The sequence below is a fragment of the Centropristis striata genome, chromosome 13 (assembly GCF_030273125.1).
Source record: "Centropristis striata isolate RG_2023a ecotype Rhode Island chromosome 13, C.striata_1.0, whole genome shotgun sequence".
Lineage (NCBI taxonomy): Eukaryota > Metazoa > Chordata > Actinopteri > Perciformes > Serranidae > Centropristis > Centropristis striata.
Genome location: NC_081529.1, coordinates 26,858,582 through 26,877,747, shown reverse-complemented (window position 1 = coordinate 26,877,747; position 19,166 = coordinate 26,858,582). Strand labels below are relative to the sequence as shown.

At 39.4% G+C, this 19,166-nt stretch overlaps 8 protein-coding genes across 9 annotated transcripts; 5 read left to right on the top strand and 3 right to left on the bottom strand.

Moving 5' to 3' along the window:
* Positions 1 to 2,569: 2,569 nt before the first annotated feature.
* Positions 2,570 to 3,584, top strand: LOC131983594 (hemoglobin embryonic subunit alpha-like). The gene is made up of 3 exons (XM_059348349.1): positions 2,570 to 2,734; positions 2,838 to 3,045; positions 3,224 to 3,584. The coding sequence occupies exons 1-3, from the start codon at positions 2,637 to 2,639 to the stop codon at positions 3,350 to 3,352; spliced, it is 435 nt and encodes a 144-aa protein (XP_059204332.1). The 5' UTR covers positions 2,570 to 2,636; the 3' UTR covers positions 3,353 to 3,584.
* A 571-nt stretch (positions 3,585 to 4,155) lies between these two features.
* LOC131983593 (hemoglobin subunit beta-like) lies at positions 4,156 to 4,977 on the bottom strand. Its single transcript, XM_059348348.1, has 3 exons — positions 4,839 to 4,977; positions 4,430 to 4,652; positions 4,156 to 4,325 (listed from the first exon to the last, which is right to left on the bottom strand). The coding sequence occupies exons 1-3, from the start codon at positions 4,928 to 4,930 to the stop codon at positions 4,197 to 4,199; spliced, it is 444 nt and encodes a 147-aa protein (XP_059204331.1). The 5' UTR covers positions 4,931 to 4,977; the 3' UTR covers positions 4,156 to 4,196.
* Positions 4,978 to 5,808: 831 nt separating this feature from the next.
* LOC131983331 (hemoglobin embryonic subunit alpha-like) lies at positions 5,809 to 6,864 on the top strand. The gene is made up of 3 exons (XM_059348047.1): positions 5,809 to 5,995; positions 6,092 to 6,299; positions 6,483 to 6,864. The coding sequence occupies exons 1-3, from the start codon at positions 5,898 to 5,900 to the stop codon at positions 6,609 to 6,611; spliced, it is 435 nt and encodes a 144-aa protein (XP_059204030.1). The 5' UTR covers positions 5,809 to 5,897; the 3' UTR covers positions 6,612 to 6,864.
* Positions 6,865 to 7,551: 687 nt separating this feature from the next.
* Positions 7,552 to 8,795, bottom strand: LOC131983259 (hemoglobin subunit beta-like). Its single transcript, XM_059347955.1, has 3 exons — positions 8,261 to 8,795; positions 7,851 to 8,073; positions 7,552 to 7,746 (listed from the first exon to the last, which is right to left on the bottom strand). The coding sequence occupies exons 1-3, from the start codon at positions 8,350 to 8,352 to the stop codon at positions 7,618 to 7,620; spliced, it is 444 nt and encodes a 147-aa protein (XP_059203938.1). The 5' UTR covers positions 8,353 to 8,795; the 3' UTR covers positions 7,552 to 7,617.
* A 448-nt stretch (positions 8,796 to 9,243) lies between these two features.
* Positions 9,244 to 10,065, top strand: LOC131983337 (hemoglobin embryonic subunit alpha-like). The gene is made up of 3 exons (XM_059348055.1): positions 9,244 to 9,427; positions 9,522 to 9,729; positions 9,913 to 10,065. The coding sequence occupies exons 1-3, from the start codon at positions 9,330 to 9,332 to the stop codon at positions 10,039 to 10,041; spliced, it is 435 nt and encodes a 144-aa protein (XP_059204038.1). The 5' UTR covers positions 9,244 to 9,329; the 3' UTR covers positions 10,042 to 10,065.
* Positions 10,066 to 10,979: 914 nt separating this feature from the next.
* LOC131983655 (hemoglobin subunit beta-like) lies at positions 10,980 to 11,843 on the bottom strand. Its single transcript, XM_059348419.1, has 3 exons — positions 11,692 to 11,843; positions 11,282 to 11,504; positions 10,980 to 11,177 (listed from the first exon to the last, which is right to left on the bottom strand). Exons 1-3 carry the CDS (start codon positions 11,781 to 11,783, stop codon positions 11,049 to 11,051), a joined length of 444 nt encoding a protein of 147 aa, XP_059204402.1. The 5' UTR covers positions 11,784 to 11,843; the 3' UTR covers positions 10,980 to 11,048.
* On the top strand, positions 11,524 to 13,484 carry LOC131983656 (hemoglobin embryonic subunit alpha-like). Its single transcript, XM_059348420.1, has 4 exons — positions 11,524 to 12,175; positions 12,622 to 12,848; positions 12,945 to 13,152; positions 13,331 to 13,484. Exons 2-4 carry the CDS (start codon positions 12,751 to 12,753, stop codon positions 13,457 to 13,459), a joined length of 435 nt encoding a protein of 144 aa, XP_059204403.1. The 5' UTR covers positions 11,524 to 12,175; positions 12,622 to 12,750; the 3' UTR covers positions 13,460 to 13,484.
* Positions 13,485 to 14,637: 1,153 nt separating this feature from the next.
* LOC131983577 (hemoglobin embryonic subunit alpha-like) lies at positions 14,638 to 17,675 on the top strand. Of its 2 annotated transcripts, none has more exons than XM_059348310.1 (4): positions 14,638 to 15,418; positions 16,861 to 17,059; positions 17,156 to 17,363; positions 17,547 to 17,675. In XM_059348310.1, exons 1-4 carry the CDS (start codon positions 15,250 to 15,252, stop codon positions 17,673 to 17,675), a joined length of 705 nt encoding a protein of 234 aa, XP_059204293.1. In that variant the 5' UTR covers positions 14,638 to 15,249. The 2 variants fall into 2 exon arrangements, with proteins under 2 accessions (XP_059204293.1, XP_059204294.1); XM_059348311.1 differs by having other exon boundaries at positions 15,325 to 15,418; positions 16,833 to 17,059.
* Positions 17,676 to 19,166: the final 1,491 nt, after the last annotated feature.

Below are 19,166 nucleotides of genomic sequence, written 5' to 3'. Positions count from 1 at the left end.
AAATTTGCATTAACGCTATTTAATTTATCTATATTACTTTTTAATGAAAGAAAAACATTGCATTTAATTTGACCTTTTACATTCAACGTATGTAACAAAATTACATGGAAAATTTACATGTAATTCAATTACATGTAAATTACAAGTCCACATTTTTGGCTTAATCATTTTTTTGAGTGTATACTTGTCCCCCAAAACAAGGGCAGGTAGGAACTAATTAACTTTGGCAAGGGGACAAGTAATATCAACTTAAATATAACACATGAAAATGAATACATAAATTATAGTGAAAGTTCCATAAACAATAATGAAATAATTATTGTATATAATAATAACTTAAATGATTAAATAACCCAAAACATATTTTCCATTAAGTAAGGTTACATGCTCATAACATTCTTTGAAATATGTCATTTAGCATGAAAGGACAGCAAAACATGACTAATCGACTAAAGAAATCTTAGTGGAGTAGGACCAAAACACAGGTTAGTCGAGAGGAGGAGGAGAAAGAAGAGTAGCCTGCACTGTAAAAAATAATCTGTTTCATTTACGGTAAAATACCGGCAGCTGTGGTTGCCAGAACTTCATCGTAAAAATTACAGTGAGTGGGTTTTCTACTGTACATTTAGATGCAAATATCAGCAAAAACTGTTATTTAGACTGAATATTCCCGTTATTTTTAGGGTAATTGTGTCATCATGGTATTTCTCCATTCATTTTACATAAAAATGTTATATTTTTACAGCAAAACTTTGTGTTTCCTACAGTTAATGACAGTAAAAGTTACAGTTTTGTGCTATTCTTTGATTTACGGTAATTAAAAGTGTCTACTACAGTGATATACAATTTTTTAATTTTTACGACCCATTTCTGAGATAATTTGAAGGGGTTTACTGTAATTTCTACAAACATTTTTAACAGTGTGGTGATTCCTAAATCGCATAGTGGAGAATGAACAACTTTTCGCATCAGATTTGGGCTCCACAATTATGAAGTGAATTGTCTTCTTATCTTACATACACAAAATGGGCCAACTTTTATAAGGCAATGGACAGACATGTACATATCTCTAAATTACTAGAATAATGTGCAGTATTTTGAAAGTGTGCACTGGGTCCCAATCTCAAAGACAAACTCACATCTTAGCAGCAGCTGTTTCGCTCAGACAGCTGCTTGTCTTTGGGAGGAGTCAATCAGATAACATGCTGATGCCTTCAGCCTGCACCGTCACTATATTTGAGACAATATGAGCCAATCACAAATGAGATGGCTATTGTTTTTTTTGTTTTTTTTCTCGATGATTTTAAAATAAAAGTCAACTCTGCTTATACTTTGAGTTTCAAGCAGAAACACCTTAGTGGCTCAACCTGTTGTTTGACAGTGTGTTTCCAACAGTGAAATGATGGATCACTTCTCTTACATTATCTTTATTCTGTAGCACAAGCATATAAACTGTCTGGAAGATAACAAATTGAAACATGTGGCCTTATTAAGTTCTTTACTCTGTCTACATCCAAAACAATTTCTCTGCTCATTTGGTTAAAGCTGACTAACAACATGATATATCAGCTGAATACACACTAGAAACCATGCTATCTATTCCTTCTATTCAGCGGATCCACCCTGACAGTGTTAGGGGTGTGTGTAAGATAAGCTGCATGTTTGGCAGAAAACCCAGAAAATGATTTTAGTCATCATAGCCAAAAATGTTCAACTGATAAATAAAAATTTCATGATTGTATAGCCTGGATTTGAAATCTGAATCGGCTCTGCATGTTTGAACAGGGGAGAATGACAATAACACTCAAATTAAACATTATATTTCTTTAATTTTCTGGTAGTGAGTTAACAATTATTGCATTGGGGTGTTTGCTGAAATTGTGTGATGTGAAATGTTTATGAAAATACAACTTGGATCTGTATTTATGCTATAAATTATGTATTATCACCTGGCTCGCCCACTGCAGAGAGAGTTTGAGCTCTTACCTTCAGACTTTAGTTTATGAAAAGATTCAATGTCTCGTTTGTTTGTATTATAATAGCTGGTACAATGATGCATTAACCCGACGAACAAAATGCCCTGATTTTATTTTATTTTTGTAGAAATATTGTGAAAAGTATGTGAAGTCTTAATAGAAAAATAGTTTTGCTCTTTTTTCTGAAATAATGATCTTAATAATTTCTGAATTATGTATTCCCGAAAACCAAGCTTTTGTCACATTTCAAGAATTATTTTCTCATTAGAAAAAGATGTGAAACGTTTAATATTTATATTCAGTTGTTTTTTGCAGCTGTTCTATTCAATGTAATTCTGTGATTATGCTTTTTATGATTAATTTGCTTCACCTGGTGGGATAATGAAGCTTTACCCAAGCGTTGACCTGCTTATATAAAATGACATCTGGCATATATTTTAAATGTGCTGTTAATTTAATATTTTTGCGATAATCGTTATGATGACAATTCGAAGTTGGGGCAACAGTGTGACGTTTTTTTTGTTTTCATTATCTCAAACCGATCCATCACGTGGACAGTCTATCTTTAGGAGGTACCGGGCGTGTCAGTCCTCCGTCTCGATAAAACCCGCTGGGTTTGCGCTGGGTAGTGTATTCAGCTAAAGTCAATCAACCAGCAATATGACCAGTCTTACTGCGAGGGACAAGGAGACAGTCCGAGCCTTCTGGGCTAAAGTGGGTAATTATAAGGAAGACATCGGCGCCAATGCTTTGACCAGGTAGGCTAAATATGAAAAAAAAACTCACTAACATAACCTGCTCCAACATTCATGTATTCATTAATTTATCTATGCACTCCCTCACATTGTGTTTGTCCTGCAGGTTGCTGACGGTGTACCCGCAGACCAAGACCTACTTCGCCCACTGGAAGGACCAGAGCCCCACCTCTGCCTCTGCCAGGAAGCACGGAATCACTGTGATGAACGGAGTTGGATTGGCTGTGTCCAAAATCGACGACCTGAAAGCAGGTCTGCTGGACCTCAGTGAGCTGCACGCCTTCACCCTGCGTGTGGATCCTGCCAACTTCAAGGTGAGGCAGAGAGAATAGTCTGTAATGTATATGAAGTGTGACCTGCAACAGCTTCATCTGTTAGTAACCATGCACAAAAGGAATATAGAGTGAGCACTGAATGAGAAGCTCAGTGACAGATGTTTAATGGTGAAAACTCCACTCATGTAACATCTGTGTGTTTGTTTTCTTTTCACAGATTCTGTCCCACTGCATCCTTGTGGTCATGGCCACCATGTACCCCGAGGAATTCACCCCTGAGGTCCATGTGTCTCTGGACAAGTTCCTGGCTGCTCTGGCTCTGGCCCTGGCTGAGAAATACAGATAAACAGCAGAAGAATATGATGGAGACTGCAGCATTAGCTCACTCTGCATACAATAAAGAAAAATAAATGCAAAAAAAAAAGAAAGAAAGTTTTTGGGCTCTTTGTGATGATGTTTATTTAATGTTGGTGTTTCTACATCAAAAGGCAGCTGTTGCTTAAGTCTGTTCCACAATAGGCATGGTGTTAAATGATCAACATTTAGAAAGATATATGTGTATTTTAATGAAATTTCATAAAAACTATGTCAACAAATACCATTTATATATTGATATATAAATACTTAAAAGACAATTTACACATATTAAGATATAATCATATATATCTATATCTATATGTAGACATACAGAGGTACAGAGATATGTATGTATGTATGTATGTATATATATATATATATATATATATATATATATATATGTATATATATATAAATATATATATCTTCATATATGTAATGAAAATCAGTAATAAGACTAATCACAATATAGTAGTAACACAGTGATTGTAGATACGTTAGGCCTGACATTTTGTCAACTTTTCCCCAAAAAATACTTTAAGAACAAAGCAAAATCTATTTAATTGACGACCTAGTTGTGTTGCATTAAACACAGGCTACTGTCATGTTAAGTTAATGTAGTGTCATTATTTTCCTTTTATTCTTCACTAAACTAAAGGCCTGTGACTAAAAGTTACTGTTTTCCTTTGTGTTTTTTTCAAATTGCAATTTATTTCAGACTTCATCACAAACACAAGTAAAGAACATGTTCGATTTGCTTCTTGTTTTATTTGCTTTTGAGACAATAACAAAGAGCCATTCGTCTGCATGTCTGTGTCTTCTGTTGTAGCTCTCTAATGGTACTGTCTTCCCAGGGAGGACACCACCACAGCCAGGAACTTCTGGAAAGCTGCCTGCACTTCAGCAGTGAACTCTTTACGCATCCGAGAAGCGACCACGACGGTGAGACAGTCAGACAACAGCTGCAACACAACAAGCACCAGAGAACATCAGCAACACGAAGAGGTTGGTGTTTCTTTTGAGCAGTTACTGAATATGAATGATTGCATTCGTTACAAAAGTTTACCTTGAAATTGTCAGGGTCCACGTGCAGTTTCTCAGAGTGCAGCACGCTCAGCTCAGCGTAGGTTTCCTTGATGTTGTCCATGTTCTTCAAAGCCCGGTCCAGACCGTGGAGGATAGTGGTTCCGTGTTTTGCAACCAAAGGGTTTGCCTGGATTGCAGCGGCGTTGTAGAGGTTTCCAAAGTTTCCGAAATACCTCTGAGTCCAGGGGTAGACGACCAGACACCTGAAGAGACAAGTTAAAACATAAATGTTACAAAGTGTGTTTAGAGGATGGAATCAGTGGTCAAGAAAATGAACATTCGTGACGCTCTGAACGCATTGTGCACGTGAAGAAACGAATTGCATTACTGCTGATCCTTAAAAAAAGTCAAAATGATGTGTCGAATGATGCAAACTTACAAAGACTCACCTGGAAAGAGCTGCAGGGCCCACGACCTCATACTCCATCTTGGAGAAGATGTCCGCGATGGTGGCGCGCTCGAAGTCTGTCCATTCAACCATTTTGCCGGCTCTGGATTTTCCTGTGTGAGTCAGTAGATCTTGTGTTCTCCGGCACTAGGGTCAGCTTTTAAAGCAACCCTGGTCCCCTCCCTTAAGCCTGTGATTGGCTGGGCGTTGGGCTGGACAAGTACTGTGTTATGGATATGGAACTATGATAAGAGATAGGCGCATCTGTTCCGCCTGGATTATCTCTGAGCCAGAGGAAATAGTTCGAGAATAGGTTTGTATCAGCACCATGGACAGCGGTCTTGAAATGTAAGTGCAAATCGTTGAACCTGAGCTGAACAAGACGGTGCAAACTGCAGGCTGTCCCATTGAAAGTCTTCAAATGTTGTCTCAGCTGAACAAAAACACAGAACAAGTCAAATATCCCTGATCCTGCAGGAAAAAAGGGGACAAAATTCCGAAGTGCCGCTCTTACTGATACATACACAGCTCTCTTTAAGAGCTTAAATCGCCATTGAAAATGGTTATTTTTTCTTTGTGGCTGCAAATATTTATTCCTACTTCCAAAGTGTTATCTTAAGTGCACTAAATATGCACTATAAGTATTTGCAATTAATTATACCTTTGTTTTATTTTAATTTTACCTGTGTAATACAGTGTGATAAAATGCAGCATCTCAAATGTTAAAAATGTTTGCTTACTGGAAAATAACTCAAAGTAAATTTTAATTAACTAACATTTCACTATTGATTCATGATGGTAATATAAAGTCTCATCCACCACGAATGCAGATAGTTTGAAAGAATGGTGTCTGAGGTTGAGTGGTGACATTCAAAGAGACATGATGGGAAGATTTTTGTTTGTTTGTTTGTTTGTCTGGTTATCTTGTAAGGCTGCAATCTCACACACTTCTTGTGCAGCCTATCTTGGAGGAGGCTCCTGGGCGTGTCAGTGCTCTGTTTTCAGCATAAAAACCCCTGTAGTTTGGGTTGTTCAGTGCATTCAGCAATCAACCAGCAATATGACCAGTCTTACTGCTAGAGACAAGGAGACAGTCCGAGCCTTCTGGGCTAAAGTGGGTGGACACGCGGAAGTCATCGGCGCCAATGCTTTGTCCAGGTAAATATGAACAAAACTTACTAACATAACCTGCTCCAACATTCATTTACTCCTTAATTTATCTCTGCACTCTCTCACATTGTGTTTGTCCTGCAGGTTGCTGACGGTGTACCCGCAGACCAAGACCTACTTCGCCCACTGGAAGGACCAGAGCCCCACCTCTGCCTCTGCCAAGAAGCACGGAATCACTGTGATGAACGGAGTTGGATTGGCTGTGTCCAAAATCGACGACCTGAAAGCAGGTCTGCTGGACCTCAGTGAGCTGCACGCCTTCACCCTGCGTGTGGATCCTGCCAACTTCAAGGTGAGGCAGAGAGAATAGTCTGTAATGTATATGAAGTGTGACCTGCAACAGCTTCATCTGTTAGTAACCATGCACAAAAGGAATATAGAGTGAGCACTGAATGAGAAGCTCAGTGACAGATGTTTAATGGTGAAAACTCCACTCATGTAGCCTAACATCTGTGTGTTTGTTTTCTTTTCACAGATTCTGTCCCACTGCATCCTTGTGGTCATGGCCATCATGTACCCCGAGGAATTCACCCCTGAGGTCCATGTGTCTCTGGACAAGTTCCTGGCTGCTCTGGCTCTGGCCCTGGCTGAGAAATACAGATAAACAGCAGAAGAATATGATGGAGACTGCAGCATGAGCTTACTCTGCATACAATAAATAAAAATAAATGCAAAAAAAAAAAAGGTTTTGGGACTCTTTGTGATGATATTTTATTTAATGTTGGTGTTTCTACATCAAAAGGCAGCTTTTGCTTAAGTCTGTTCCACAATAGGCATGGTGTTAAATGAGCAACATTTATAAATAGATATGTGTATATTCATGAAATTTCATAAAAAATTACGTCAAAAATTCAATTTACATATTTATTTGTAAATACATGAAAAATTTTATATATATATATATATATATATATATATATATATAGTTTTCATGTATTACATTATATATATATATATATATATATATATATATATATATATATATATGATAAATTAAAATAATTAATAACAATAATCATAATATAGTAATAACACAGTGATTTTAGATACGATACGATAGGCCTGACATTTTGTCAACCTTTTCCCCAAAAATACTTTAAATACAAAACAAAATCTATTTACTTGACGACCCTGAAGCGAATTCATGAACATTTAATAGCAACATTAATTTTTGTGGAGCTATATATTTATAGATAGAAAACCTGCACTATTATAATAATATTTCCAAAAACATGTACTCAACATTTGTATGAAACGTTACCTGTTATAACATGGTATTTCATATTTTTAAGAGAGATTTAAGGTTATGTTTATAATTAATGCTTATAGTTATCAAATAGTAGAAGTAGCCAGTTGTGTTGCATTGAACACAGGTTACTGTCATGTTAAGTTAATGTAGGGTCATAATTTCCCTTTTATCCGTCACTAAAGTAAAGGTCTGTGACTAAAAGTTACTGTTTTCCTTTGTGTATTGTCAAATTGCAATTTATTGCAGACTTCATCACACACACAAGTAAATAACATGTTCGATTTGCTTCTTGTTTTATTTGCTTTTGAGACAATAACAAAGAGCCATTCATCTACATGTCTGTGTCTTCTGTTGCAGCTCTCTAATGGTACTGTCTTCCCAGGGAGGACACCACCACAGCCAGGAACTTCTGGAAAGCTGCCTGCACTTCAGCAGTGAACTCTTTACGCATCCGAGAAGCGACCACGACTGTGAGACAGTCAGACAACAGCTGCAACACAACAAGCACCAGAGAACATCAGAAACACGAAGAGGTTGGTGTTTCTTTTGAGCAGTTACTGAATATGAATGATTGCATTCGTTACAAAAGTTTACCTTGAAATTGTCAGGGTCCACGTGCAGTTTCTCAGAGTGCAGCACGCTCAGCTCAGCGTAGGTTTCCTTGATGTTGTCCATGTTCTTCAAAGCCCGGTCCAGACCGTGGAGGATAGTGGTTCCGTGTTTTGCAACCAAAGGGTTTGCCTGGATTGCAGCGGCGTTGTAGAGGTTTCCAAAGTTTCCGAAATACCTCTGAGTCCAGGGGTAGACGACCAGACACCTGAAGAGACAAGTTAAAACATAAATGTTACAAAGTGTGTTTAGAGGATGGAATCAGTGGTCAAGAAAATGAACATTAGTGACGGTCTGAAACGCATTGTGCACATGAAGAAACGAACTGCATTACTGCTGATCCTTAAAAAAAGTCAAAATGATGTGTCGAATGATGCAAACTTACAAAGACTCACCTGGAAAGAGCTGCAGGGCCCACGACCTCATACTCCATCTTGGAGAAGATGTCCGCGATGGTGGCGCGCTCGAAGTCTGTCCATTCAACCATTTTGCCGGCTCTGGATTTTCCTGTGTGAGTCAGTAGATCTTGTGTTCTCCGGCACTAGGGTCAGCTTTTAAAGCAACCCTGGTCCCCTCCCTTAAGCCTGTGATTGGCTGGGCGTTGGGCTGGACAAGTACTGTGTTATGGATATGGAACTATGATAAGAGATAGGCGCATCTGGTCCGCCTTGATTATCTCTGAGTCAGAGGAAATAGTTCGAAAATAGGTTTTTATTAGCACCATGGACAGCGGTCTTGAAATGTAAGTGCAAATCGTTGAATCCGAGCTGAACATGAGGTCAAGACGGTGCAAACTGCAGGTTGTCTCATTGAAAGTCTTCAAATGTTGTCTCAACTGAACAAAAACACAGAACAAGTCAAATATCCCTGATCCTGCAGGAAAAAAGGGGACAATAGTCAGAAGTGCCGCTCTTACTGATACACACGCAGCTCTCTTTAAGAGCTTAAATCGCTCTTTAAAAATGATTAATTTTTCTCTGTGGCTGAAAACAATTATTTCAACTTACAAAGTTGCTTAAGTGCACTAAATAACCACTATACGTATTTGCAATTAATTATACCTTTATTTTATTTTAATCTTACCTGTGTAATATGTACAGTGTAATAAAGTGCAGCATCTCAAATGTTAAAACAGTTTGCTTGCTGGAAAATAACTCAAAGTACATTTTAATTAGCTATAATTTCGCCATTAATTTATGATGGTAATATAAAGTCTCATCCACCACGAATGCAGATAGTTTGAAAGAATGGTGTTTGAGGTTGAGTGGTGACATTCAAAGAGACATGATGGGAAGATTTTTGTTTGTTTGTTTGTTTGTGTGGTTATCTTGTGAGTCTGCAATCTCACACACTTCTTGTGCAGCCTATCTTGGAGGAGGCTCCTGGGCGTGTCAGTGCTCTGTTTTCAGCATAAAAACCCCTGTAGTTTGGGTTGTTCAGTGCATTCAGCAATCAACCAGCAATATGACCAGTCTTACTGCTAGAGACAAGGAGACAGTCCGAGCCTTCTGGGCTAAAGTGGGTGATTATAGGGAAGACATCGGCGCCAATGCTTTGTCCAGGTAAATATGAACAAAACTTACTAACATAACCTGCTCCAACATTCATGTATTCATTAATGTATCTATGCACTCCCCTATTGTGTTTTTCCTGCAGGATGCTGGCGGTGTACCCGCAGACCAAGACCTACTTCGCCCACTGGAAGGACCAGAGCCCCACCTCTGCCTCTGCCAGGAAGCACGGAATCACTGTGATGAACGGAGTTGGATTGGCTGTGTCCAAAATCGACGACCTGAAAGCAGGTCTGCTGGACCTCAGTGAGCTGCACGCCTTCACCCTGCGTGTGGATCCTGCCAACTTCAAGGTGAGGCAGAGAGAATAGTCTGTAATGTATATGAAGTGTGACCTGCAACAGCTTCATCTGTTAGTAACCATGCACAAAAGAAATATAGAGTGAGCACTGAATGAGAAGCTCAGTGACAGATGTTTAATGGTGAAAACTCCACACATGTAGCCTAACATCTGTGTGTTTGTTTTCTTTTCACAGATTCTGTCCCACTGCATCCTTGTGGTCATGGCCATCATGTACCCCGAGGAATTCACCCCTGAGGTCCATGTGTCTCTGGACAAGTTCCTGGCTGCTCTGGCTCTGGCCCTGGCTGAGAAATACAGATAAACAGCAGAAGAATATGATGGAGACTGCAGCATGAGCTTACTCTGCATACAATAAATAAAAATAAATGCAAAAAAAAAAAAGGTTTTGGGACTCTTTGTGATGATATTTTATTAATGTAGGTGTTTCTACATCAAAAGGCAGCTTTTGCTTTCGTCTGTTCCACAATAGGCATGGTGATAAATGAGCATTATTTATAAATAGATATGTGTATTTTCATGAAATTTCATAAAAATTACGTCAAAAATTCCATTTACATATTTATTTGTAAATACATGAAAAATGATATATAATGAATATATATATATATATATATATATATATATATATATATATATATATATATATATATATATATATATATATATATATATATATATATATATATATATACAATGAAAATAATTTATAAGAATAATCATAATATAGTAATAACACAGTGATTTTAGATACGATACGATAGGCCTGACATTTTGTCAACTTTATCCCCAAAAATACTTTAAAAAAAAAAAAAAAAATCTATTTAATTGACGACCCAGAAGCGAATGCATGAACATTTAATAGCAACATTATTTTTTGTGGAGCTATATATTTATGTATAGAAAACCTGCATTATTATAATTATATTTCCAAAAACATATACTCAATCTTTGCATGAAACTTTACCTATTATAACATGGTATTTCATATTTTTAAGAGAGATTAAAGGTTATCTTTATAATTAATGCTTATAGTTATCAAATAGTAGAAGTAGTCAGCTGTGTTGCATTAAACACAGGTTACTGTCATGTTAAGTTAATGTAGTGTCATAATTTCCCTTTTATTCTTCACTAAAGGTCTGTGACTAAAAGTTACTGTTTTCCTTTGTGTATTGTCAAATTGCAATTTATTTCAGACTTCATCACAAACACAAGTAAAGAACATGTTAGATTTGCATCTTGTTTTATTTGCTTTTGAGACAAAAACAAAGAGCAATTCATTTGCATGTCTGTGTCTTCTGTTGCAGCTCTCTAATGGTACTGTCTTCCCAGGGAGGTCACCACCACAGCCAGGAACTTCTGGAAAGCTGCCTGCACTTCAGCAGTGAACTCTTTACGCATCCGAGAAGCGACCACGACTGTGAGACAGTCAGACAACAGCTGCAACACAACAAGCACCAGAGAACATCAGAAACACGAAGAGGTTGGCGTTTCTTTTGAGCAGTTATTGAATATGAATGGTTGCATTCGTTACAAAAGTTTACCTTGAAATTGTCAGGGTCCACGTGCAGTTTCTCAGAGTGCAGCACGCTCAGCTCAGCGTAGGTTTCCTTGATGTTGTCCATGTTCTTCAAAGCCCGGTCCAGACCGTGGAGGATAGTGGTTCCGTGTTTTGCAACCAAAGGGTTTGCCTGGATTGCAGCGGCGTTGTAGAGGTTTCCAAAGTTTCCGAAATACCTCTGAGTCCAGGGGTAGACGACCAGACACCTGAAGAGACAAGTTAAAACATAAATGTTACAAAGTGTGTTTAGAGGATGGAATCAGTGGTCAAGAAAATGAACATTAGTGACAGTCTGAAACGCATTGTGCACATGAAGAAACGAACTGCATTACTCCTGACCTTTAAAAGAAGTCAAAATGATGTGTCGAATGATGCAAACTTACAAAGACTCACCTGGAAAGAGCTGCAGGGCCCACGACCTCATACTCCATCTTGGAGAAGATGTCCGCGATGGTGGCGCGCTCGAAGTCTGTCCATTCAACCATTTTGCCGGCTCTGGATTTTCCTGTGTGAGTCAGTAGATCTTGTGTTCTCCGGCACTAGGGTCAGCTTTTAAAGCAACCCTGGTCCCCTCCCTTAAGCCTGTGATTGGCTGGGCGTTGGGCTGGACAAGTACTGTGTTATAGATATGGAACTATGATGAGAGATAGGCGCATCTGTTCCGCCTGGATTATCTCTGAGCCAGAGGAAATAGTTCGAAAATAGGTTTTTATCAGCACCATGGACAGCGGTCTTGAAATGTAAGTGCAAATCGTTGAACCTGAGCTGAACAAGACGGTGCAAACTGCAGGCTGTCCCATTGAAAGTCTTCAAATGTTGTCTCAGCTGAACAAAAACACAGAACAAGTCAAATATCCCTGATCCTGCAGGAAAAAAGGTGACAAAATTCCGAAGTGCCGCTCTTACTGATACATACACAGCTCTCTTTAAGAGCTTAAATCGCCATTGAAAATGGTTATTTTTTCTTTGTGGCTGCAAATATTTATTCCTACTTCCAAAGTGTTATCTTAAGTGCACTAAATATGCACTATAAGTATTTGCAATTAATTATACCTTTGTTTTATTTTAATTTTACCTGTGTAATACAGTGTGATAAAATGCAGCATCTCAAATGTTAAAAATGTTTGCTTACTGGAAAATAACTCAAAGTACATTTTAATTAACTAACATTTCACTATTGATTCATGATGGTAATATAAAGTCTCATCCACCACGAATGCAGATAGTTTGAAAGAATGGTGTTTGAGGTTGAGTGGTGACATCCAAAGAGACATGATGGGAAGATTTTTGTTTGTTTGTTTGTTTGTCTGGTTATCTTGTAAGGCTGCAATCTCACACACTTCTTGTGCAGCCTATCTTGGAGGAGGCTCCTGGGCGTGTCAGTGCTCTGTTTTCAGCATAAAAACCCCTGTAGTTTGGGTTGTTCAGTGCATTCAGCAATCAACCAGCAATATGACCAGTCTTACTGCTAGAGACAAGGAGACAGTCCGAGCCTTCTGGGCTAAAGTGGGTGGACACGCGGAAGTCATCGGCGCCAATGCTTTGTCCAGGTAAATATGAACAAAACTTACTAACATAACCTGCTCCAACATTCATTTACTCCTTAATTTATCTCTGCACTCTCTCACATTGTGTTTGTCCTGCAGGTTGCTGACGGTGTACCCGCAGACCAAGACCTACTTCGCCCACTGGAAGGACCAGAGCCCCACCTCTGCCTCTGCCAAGAAGCACGGAATCACTGTGATGAACGGAGTTGGATTGGCTGTGTCCAAAATCGACGACCTGAAAGGAGGTCTGCTGGACCTCAGTGAGCTGCACGCCTTCACCCTGCGTGTGGATCCTGCCAACTTCAAGGTGAGGCAGAGAGAATAGTCTGTAATGTATATGAAGTGTGACCTGCAACAGCTTCATCTGTTAGTAACCATGCACAAAAGAAATATAGAGTGAGCACTGAATGAGAAGCTCAGTGACAGACGTGTGCTGGTGAAAACTCCACTCATGTAACATCTGTGTGTTTGTTTTCTTTCCACAGATTCTGTCCCACTGCATCCTTGTGGTCATGGCCATCATGTACCCCGAGGAATTCACCCCTGAGGTCCATGTGTCTCTGGACAAGTTCCTGGCTGCTCTGGCTCTGGCCCTGGCTGAGAAATACAGATAAACAGCAGAAGAATATGATGGAGACTGCAGCATGAGCTCACTCTGCATACAATAAATAAAAATAAATCCTAAAAAAAAGAAAAAGGTTTTGGGCTCTTTGTGATGAAGTTTTATTTAATGTTGATGTTTCCATATCAAAAGGCAGCTTTTGCTTAAGTCTGTTCCACAATAGGCATGGTGTTAAATGATCAGCATTTTTAAATAGATATGTGCATTTTCATGTGAAAATTCATAAAAATTTGTCACACCGTGGTGAGGTCTTGGGTTTTTTATGTTTTGTCTCGTCACTGCTTTTATTTTGAAAAGTAACTCTCCTCTCGTTTCAGATCACCTGCCCCTCCCTGTGTGTGTCACCTGCCTGAGCGTCTCCCCTAATTACCAATTGTGTTCACCTGGTGCTCCCTCCCTCATGTGTTAAATAGTCTGTGTCTCCCTTGTCCTGTGCCAGTGTGTCGTTTTTCGTCTCGCCAGCATTTCCACAGTTCTTGTCATCGCCACAGTCATCTGCCTTGCTTCGTTTTCAAGTTTGGTTCTCCTCGTAAGAGTGATTTTCTTTTGTAAATTTTCACAGCTTAGCTGCTCCCTTAGTTTGTTGGTTGTTTAGATTACCTTGTTGTATTTCCTCCTTAAGAGTGATTTTGTGTTATTTAGTTTTTGCCCTTAGATTGTTCCTCCATTTTACGGAGTGATTTTGAGTTTAGTCCTTTTTCCCTTTTTAGGTTTTCCTCCCTTTTGGAGCGCCCTTAGTTTATTAGGATTTTTGTTTGTCCCTTTTTCTCCCTTTCCCTTGTCTAGTTAACTGTTCTTTTCCCCATAGGATTGTTTGCCCTGAGATCAGGATAGTCAGGAGTTTTGTGTTTTTCCCTCCTTGTAGGGATTATTATTGTTAGGTCCTTTAGACCGTTAATGTTTATAGCCTTTTTGTTTCCTCTGTTCGGGGAGTTCCTCTTGCTGACCAAGTACCTAAATAAAGTGCTTTTGACATACTCTGAAATATCTCTGCGTCTGAGTCCTGCTTCGAGCCCGGCCTGACAAAATTGTGTCAACAATTTCCATATTTATTTGTAAACACAATAAAAAAACTATAAAAACATAATGCTATATATGTATATATACATAGATTATTGCAGAAGTCTTAATTTAAAAACAGGTATATGTATATGTATATATATATATATATATGATCAATGACAATAATTAATAAGAATAATCATAATATAGTAATAACACAGTGATTTTAGATACGATAGACCTTACATTTTGTCAACTTTATCCCCAAAATTACTTTAAAAACAAATCAAAATCTATTTTATTGACGACCCTGAAACGAATGCATGAACATTTAAGAGCAACATTATTTTCTGTGGAGCTATATATTCATACATGGAAAATCTGCACTATTATAATTATATTTCCAAAAACATATACTCAATCTTTGCATGAAATGTTACCTGTTATAACATGGTATTTCATATTTTAAGAGAGATTTAAGTTTATGTTTATAATTAATGCTTATAGTTATTAAGTATTGCGTTGCATTAAACACATGTTACTGTCATGTTAAGTTAATGTAGTGTCATTATTTCCCTTTTATTCCTCACTAAACTAAAGGTATGTGACTAAAAGTTACTGTTTTCATTTGTGTTTTTTTTTCAAATTGCAATTTATTACAGACTTCATCACAAACACAAGTAAAGAACATGTTAGATTTGCTTCTTGTTTTATTTGCTTTTGAGACAATAACAAAGAGCCATTCATCTGCATGTCTGTGTCTTCTGTTGCAGCTCTCTAATGGTACTGTCTTCCCAGGGAGGTCACCACCACAGCCAGGAACTTCTGGAAAGCTGCCTGCACTTCAGCAGTGAACTCTTTACGCATCCGAGAAGCGACCACGACGGTGAGACAGTCAGACAACAGCTGCAACACAACAAGCACCAGAGAACATCAGCAACACGAAGAGGTTGGTGTTTCTTTTGAGCAGTTACTGAATATGAATGATTGCATTCGTTACAAAAGTTTACCTTGAAATTGTCAGGGTCCACGTGCAGTTTCTCAGAGTGCAGCACGCTCAGCTCAGCGTAGGTTTCCTTGATGTTGTCCATGTTCTTCAAAGCCCGGTCCAGACCGTGGAGGATAGTGGTTCCGTGTTTTGCAACCAAAGGGTTTGCCTGGATTGCAGCGGCGTTGTAGAGGTTTCCAAAGTTTCCGAAATACCTCTGAGTCCAGGGGTAGACGACCAGACACCTGAAGAGACAAGTTAAAACATAAATGTTACAAAGTGTGTTTAGAGGATGGAATCAGTGGTCAAGAAAATGAACATTAGTGACGGTCTGAAACGCATTGTGCACATGAAGAAACGAACTGCATTACTCCTGACCTTTAAAAGAAGTCAAAATGATGTGTCGAATGATGCAAACTTACAAAGACTCACCTGGAAAGAGCTGCAGGGCCCACGACCTCATACTCCATCTTGGAGAAGATGTCCGCGATGGTGGCGCGCTCGAAGTCTGTCCATTCAACCATTTTGCCGGCTCTGGATTTTCCTGTGTGAGTCAGTAGATCTTGTGTTCTCCGGCACTAGGGTCAGCTTTTAAAGCAACCCTGGTCCCCTCCCTTAAGCCTGTGATTGGCTGGGCGTTGGGCTGGACAAGTACTGTGTTATAGATATGGAACTATGATGAGAGATAGGCGCATCTGTTCCGCCTGGATTATCTCTGAGTCAGAGGAAATAGTTCGAAAATAGTTTTTTATCAGCACCATGGACAGCGATCTTGAAATGTAAGTGCAAATCGTTGAATTCGAGCTGAACATGAGGTCAAGACGGTGCAAACTGCAGGCTGTCTCATTGAAAGTCTTCAAATGTTGTCTCAACTGAACAAAAACACAGAACAAGTCAAATATCCCTGATCCTGCAGGAAAAAAGGGGACAATAGTCAGAAGTGCCGCTCTTACTGATACACACGCAGCTCTCTTTAAGAGCTTAAATCGCTCTTTAAAAATGATTAATTTTTCTCTGTGGCTGAAAACAATTATTTCAACTTACAAAGTTGCTTAAGTGCACTAAATAACCACTATACGTATTTGCAATTAATTATACCTTTATTTTATTTTAATCTTACCTGTGTAATATGTACAGTGTAATAAAGTGCAGCATCTCAAATTTTAAAACAGTTTGCTTGCTGGAAAATAACTCAAAGTAAATTTTAATGAGCTAAATTTCACTATTGATTCATGATGGTAATATAGAGTCTCGTCCACCACGAATGCAGATAGTTTGAAAGAATGGTGTTTGAGGTTGAGTGGTGACATTCAAAGAGACATGATGGGAAGATTTTTGTTTGTTTGTTCGTTTGTTTGTCTGGTTATCTTGCGAGGCTGCAATCTCACACACTTCTTGTGCAGCCTATCTTGGAGGAGGTTCCTGGGCGTGTCAGTGCTCTGTTTTCAGCATAAAAACCCCTGCAGTTTGGGTTGTTGAGTGCATTCAGCAATCAACCAGCAATATGACCAGTCTTACTGCTAGAGACAAGGAGACAGTCCGAGCCTTCTGGGCTAAAGTGGGTGATTATAGGGAAGACATCGGCGCCAATGCTTTGTCCAGGTAAATATGAACAAAACTTACTAACATAACCTGCTCCAACATTCATGTATTCATTAATGTATCTATGCACTCCCTCACATTGTGTTTGTCCTGCAGGTTGCTGGCGGTGTACCCGCAGACCAAGACCTACTTCGCCCACTGGAAGGACCAGAGCCCCACCTCTGCCTCTGCCAGGAAGCACGGAATCACTGTGATGAACGGAGTTGGATTGGCTGTGTCCAAAATCGACGACCTGAAAGGAGGTCTGCTGGACCTCAGTGAGCTGCACGCCTTCACCCTGCGTGTGGATCCTGCCAACTTCAAGGTGAGGCAGAGAGAATAGTCTGTAATGTAAATGAAGTGTGACCTGCAACAGCTTCATCTGTTAGTAACCATGCACAAAAGAAATATAGAGTGAGCACTGAATGAGAAGCTCAGTGACAGATGTTTAATGGTGAAAACTCCACTCATGTAGCCTAACATCTGTGTGTTTGCTTTCTTTTCACAGATTCTGTCCCACTGCATCCTTGTGGTCATGGCCATCATGTACCCCGAGGAATTCACCCCTGAGGTCCATGTGTCTCTGGACAAGTTCCTGGCTGCTCTGGCTCTGGCCCTGGCTGAGAAATACAGATAAAGAGAGGAAGAATACGATGGAGACTGCAGCATGAGCTCACTCTGCATACAATAAAGAAAAATAAATACCAAAAAAAGAAAAGAAAAAGGTTTTGGGCTCTTTGTGATGAAGTTTTATTTGATGTTGATGTTTCTACATCAAAAGGCAGCTGTTGCTTAAGTCTGTTCCACAATAGGCATTGTGTTAAATGATCAGCATTTATAAATAGATATGTGAATTTTCATGAAATTTCATAGAAATTATGTCAACATATACCACAGTCATACATCACACAGTTTCCACAATAACAAACCTTGGATTATTGATTTAAAGGCAATCATCAATGAGAAGAAGGCAGTTTTTGAGATGGTGACAAAGCACGGCTCAAACAAGTACAATACACGTTGACGAAGAGACTAAAGATGGTAAAGGTGGAATACAAGAAGAAACTGGAGAGAAATCTACAGAACAGCAACATCCGTTAAATGTGGAGAGGAATCAACACCATCTCTGGTTACAAAAACAAGAAAAGACAGCCAATGGCAGGTGATGAACTCAACGAGTTCTTCAACAGGTTCATTACAGCGGCCTCAACCAATGCCAATGCTGCTGCTGCTCCTCCTCCTCCTCCTCCTCCTCCTCCAGTATCCACCCCCCCTTACACCTTAACCTCCACCCTTGTCTGTCACAGAGATGGGAGTGAGGTTGGAACTGGGAAGACTTTGCTCTAGGAAGGCTGCTCGCCCAACCTCTCCACAACATCTTAAACCTCAGTCAACAGTTGGGGCGTGTGCCGACACTGTGGAAGATTTCCTGTGTTGTGTCTGTACCAAAAATAAAATGTCCAGCTGAACTTAACGACTAGAGACCACTTCTCACATCATGAAGACCTTGGAGCGGCTGATTCTATGCCTACTGAGAGCTGAAGTCTAAGACAAACTCAACCCCCTGCAGTTTGCATACAAACAACACATTGGAGTGAACGATGCTGTCCTCTACATGCTTCACCGTGCCCTTGCTCATCTGGAGGAAACTGGCTCTTAAGTGAAAATCATGTTCTTTGATTTTTCAAGCGCATTCAACACCATCCAACCCAACATACTCAAAAACAAGCTCACAGAGATGGGAGTGGTTCTTTCTTTCATCTCCTGGATCACAGATTACCTGACAGGAAGACCACAGTATGTCAGGTTGGGGAACTGTGTTTCAGGGACATTAATGAGCAGCACAGGGACTCCACAAGGCACTGTTCTGGCTCCATTCCTGTTCACACTGTACACAGCAGACTTTAAATACAACTCTGAGTCCTGCCACATCCAGAAGTGCTCGAACGACACTGCTATTGTGGTGTGTATCAGGAATGGACAGGAATCTGAATATAGGGATCTGATAAAAGCCTTCAGTGACTGGAGTCACAAGAACTATCTCCTACTGAGCACCTCAAAGACGAAGGAAATTATTATAGATTTCCGCAGGTTCAAGCCCCACCTTCAGCCAGTGAATACCTGTGGG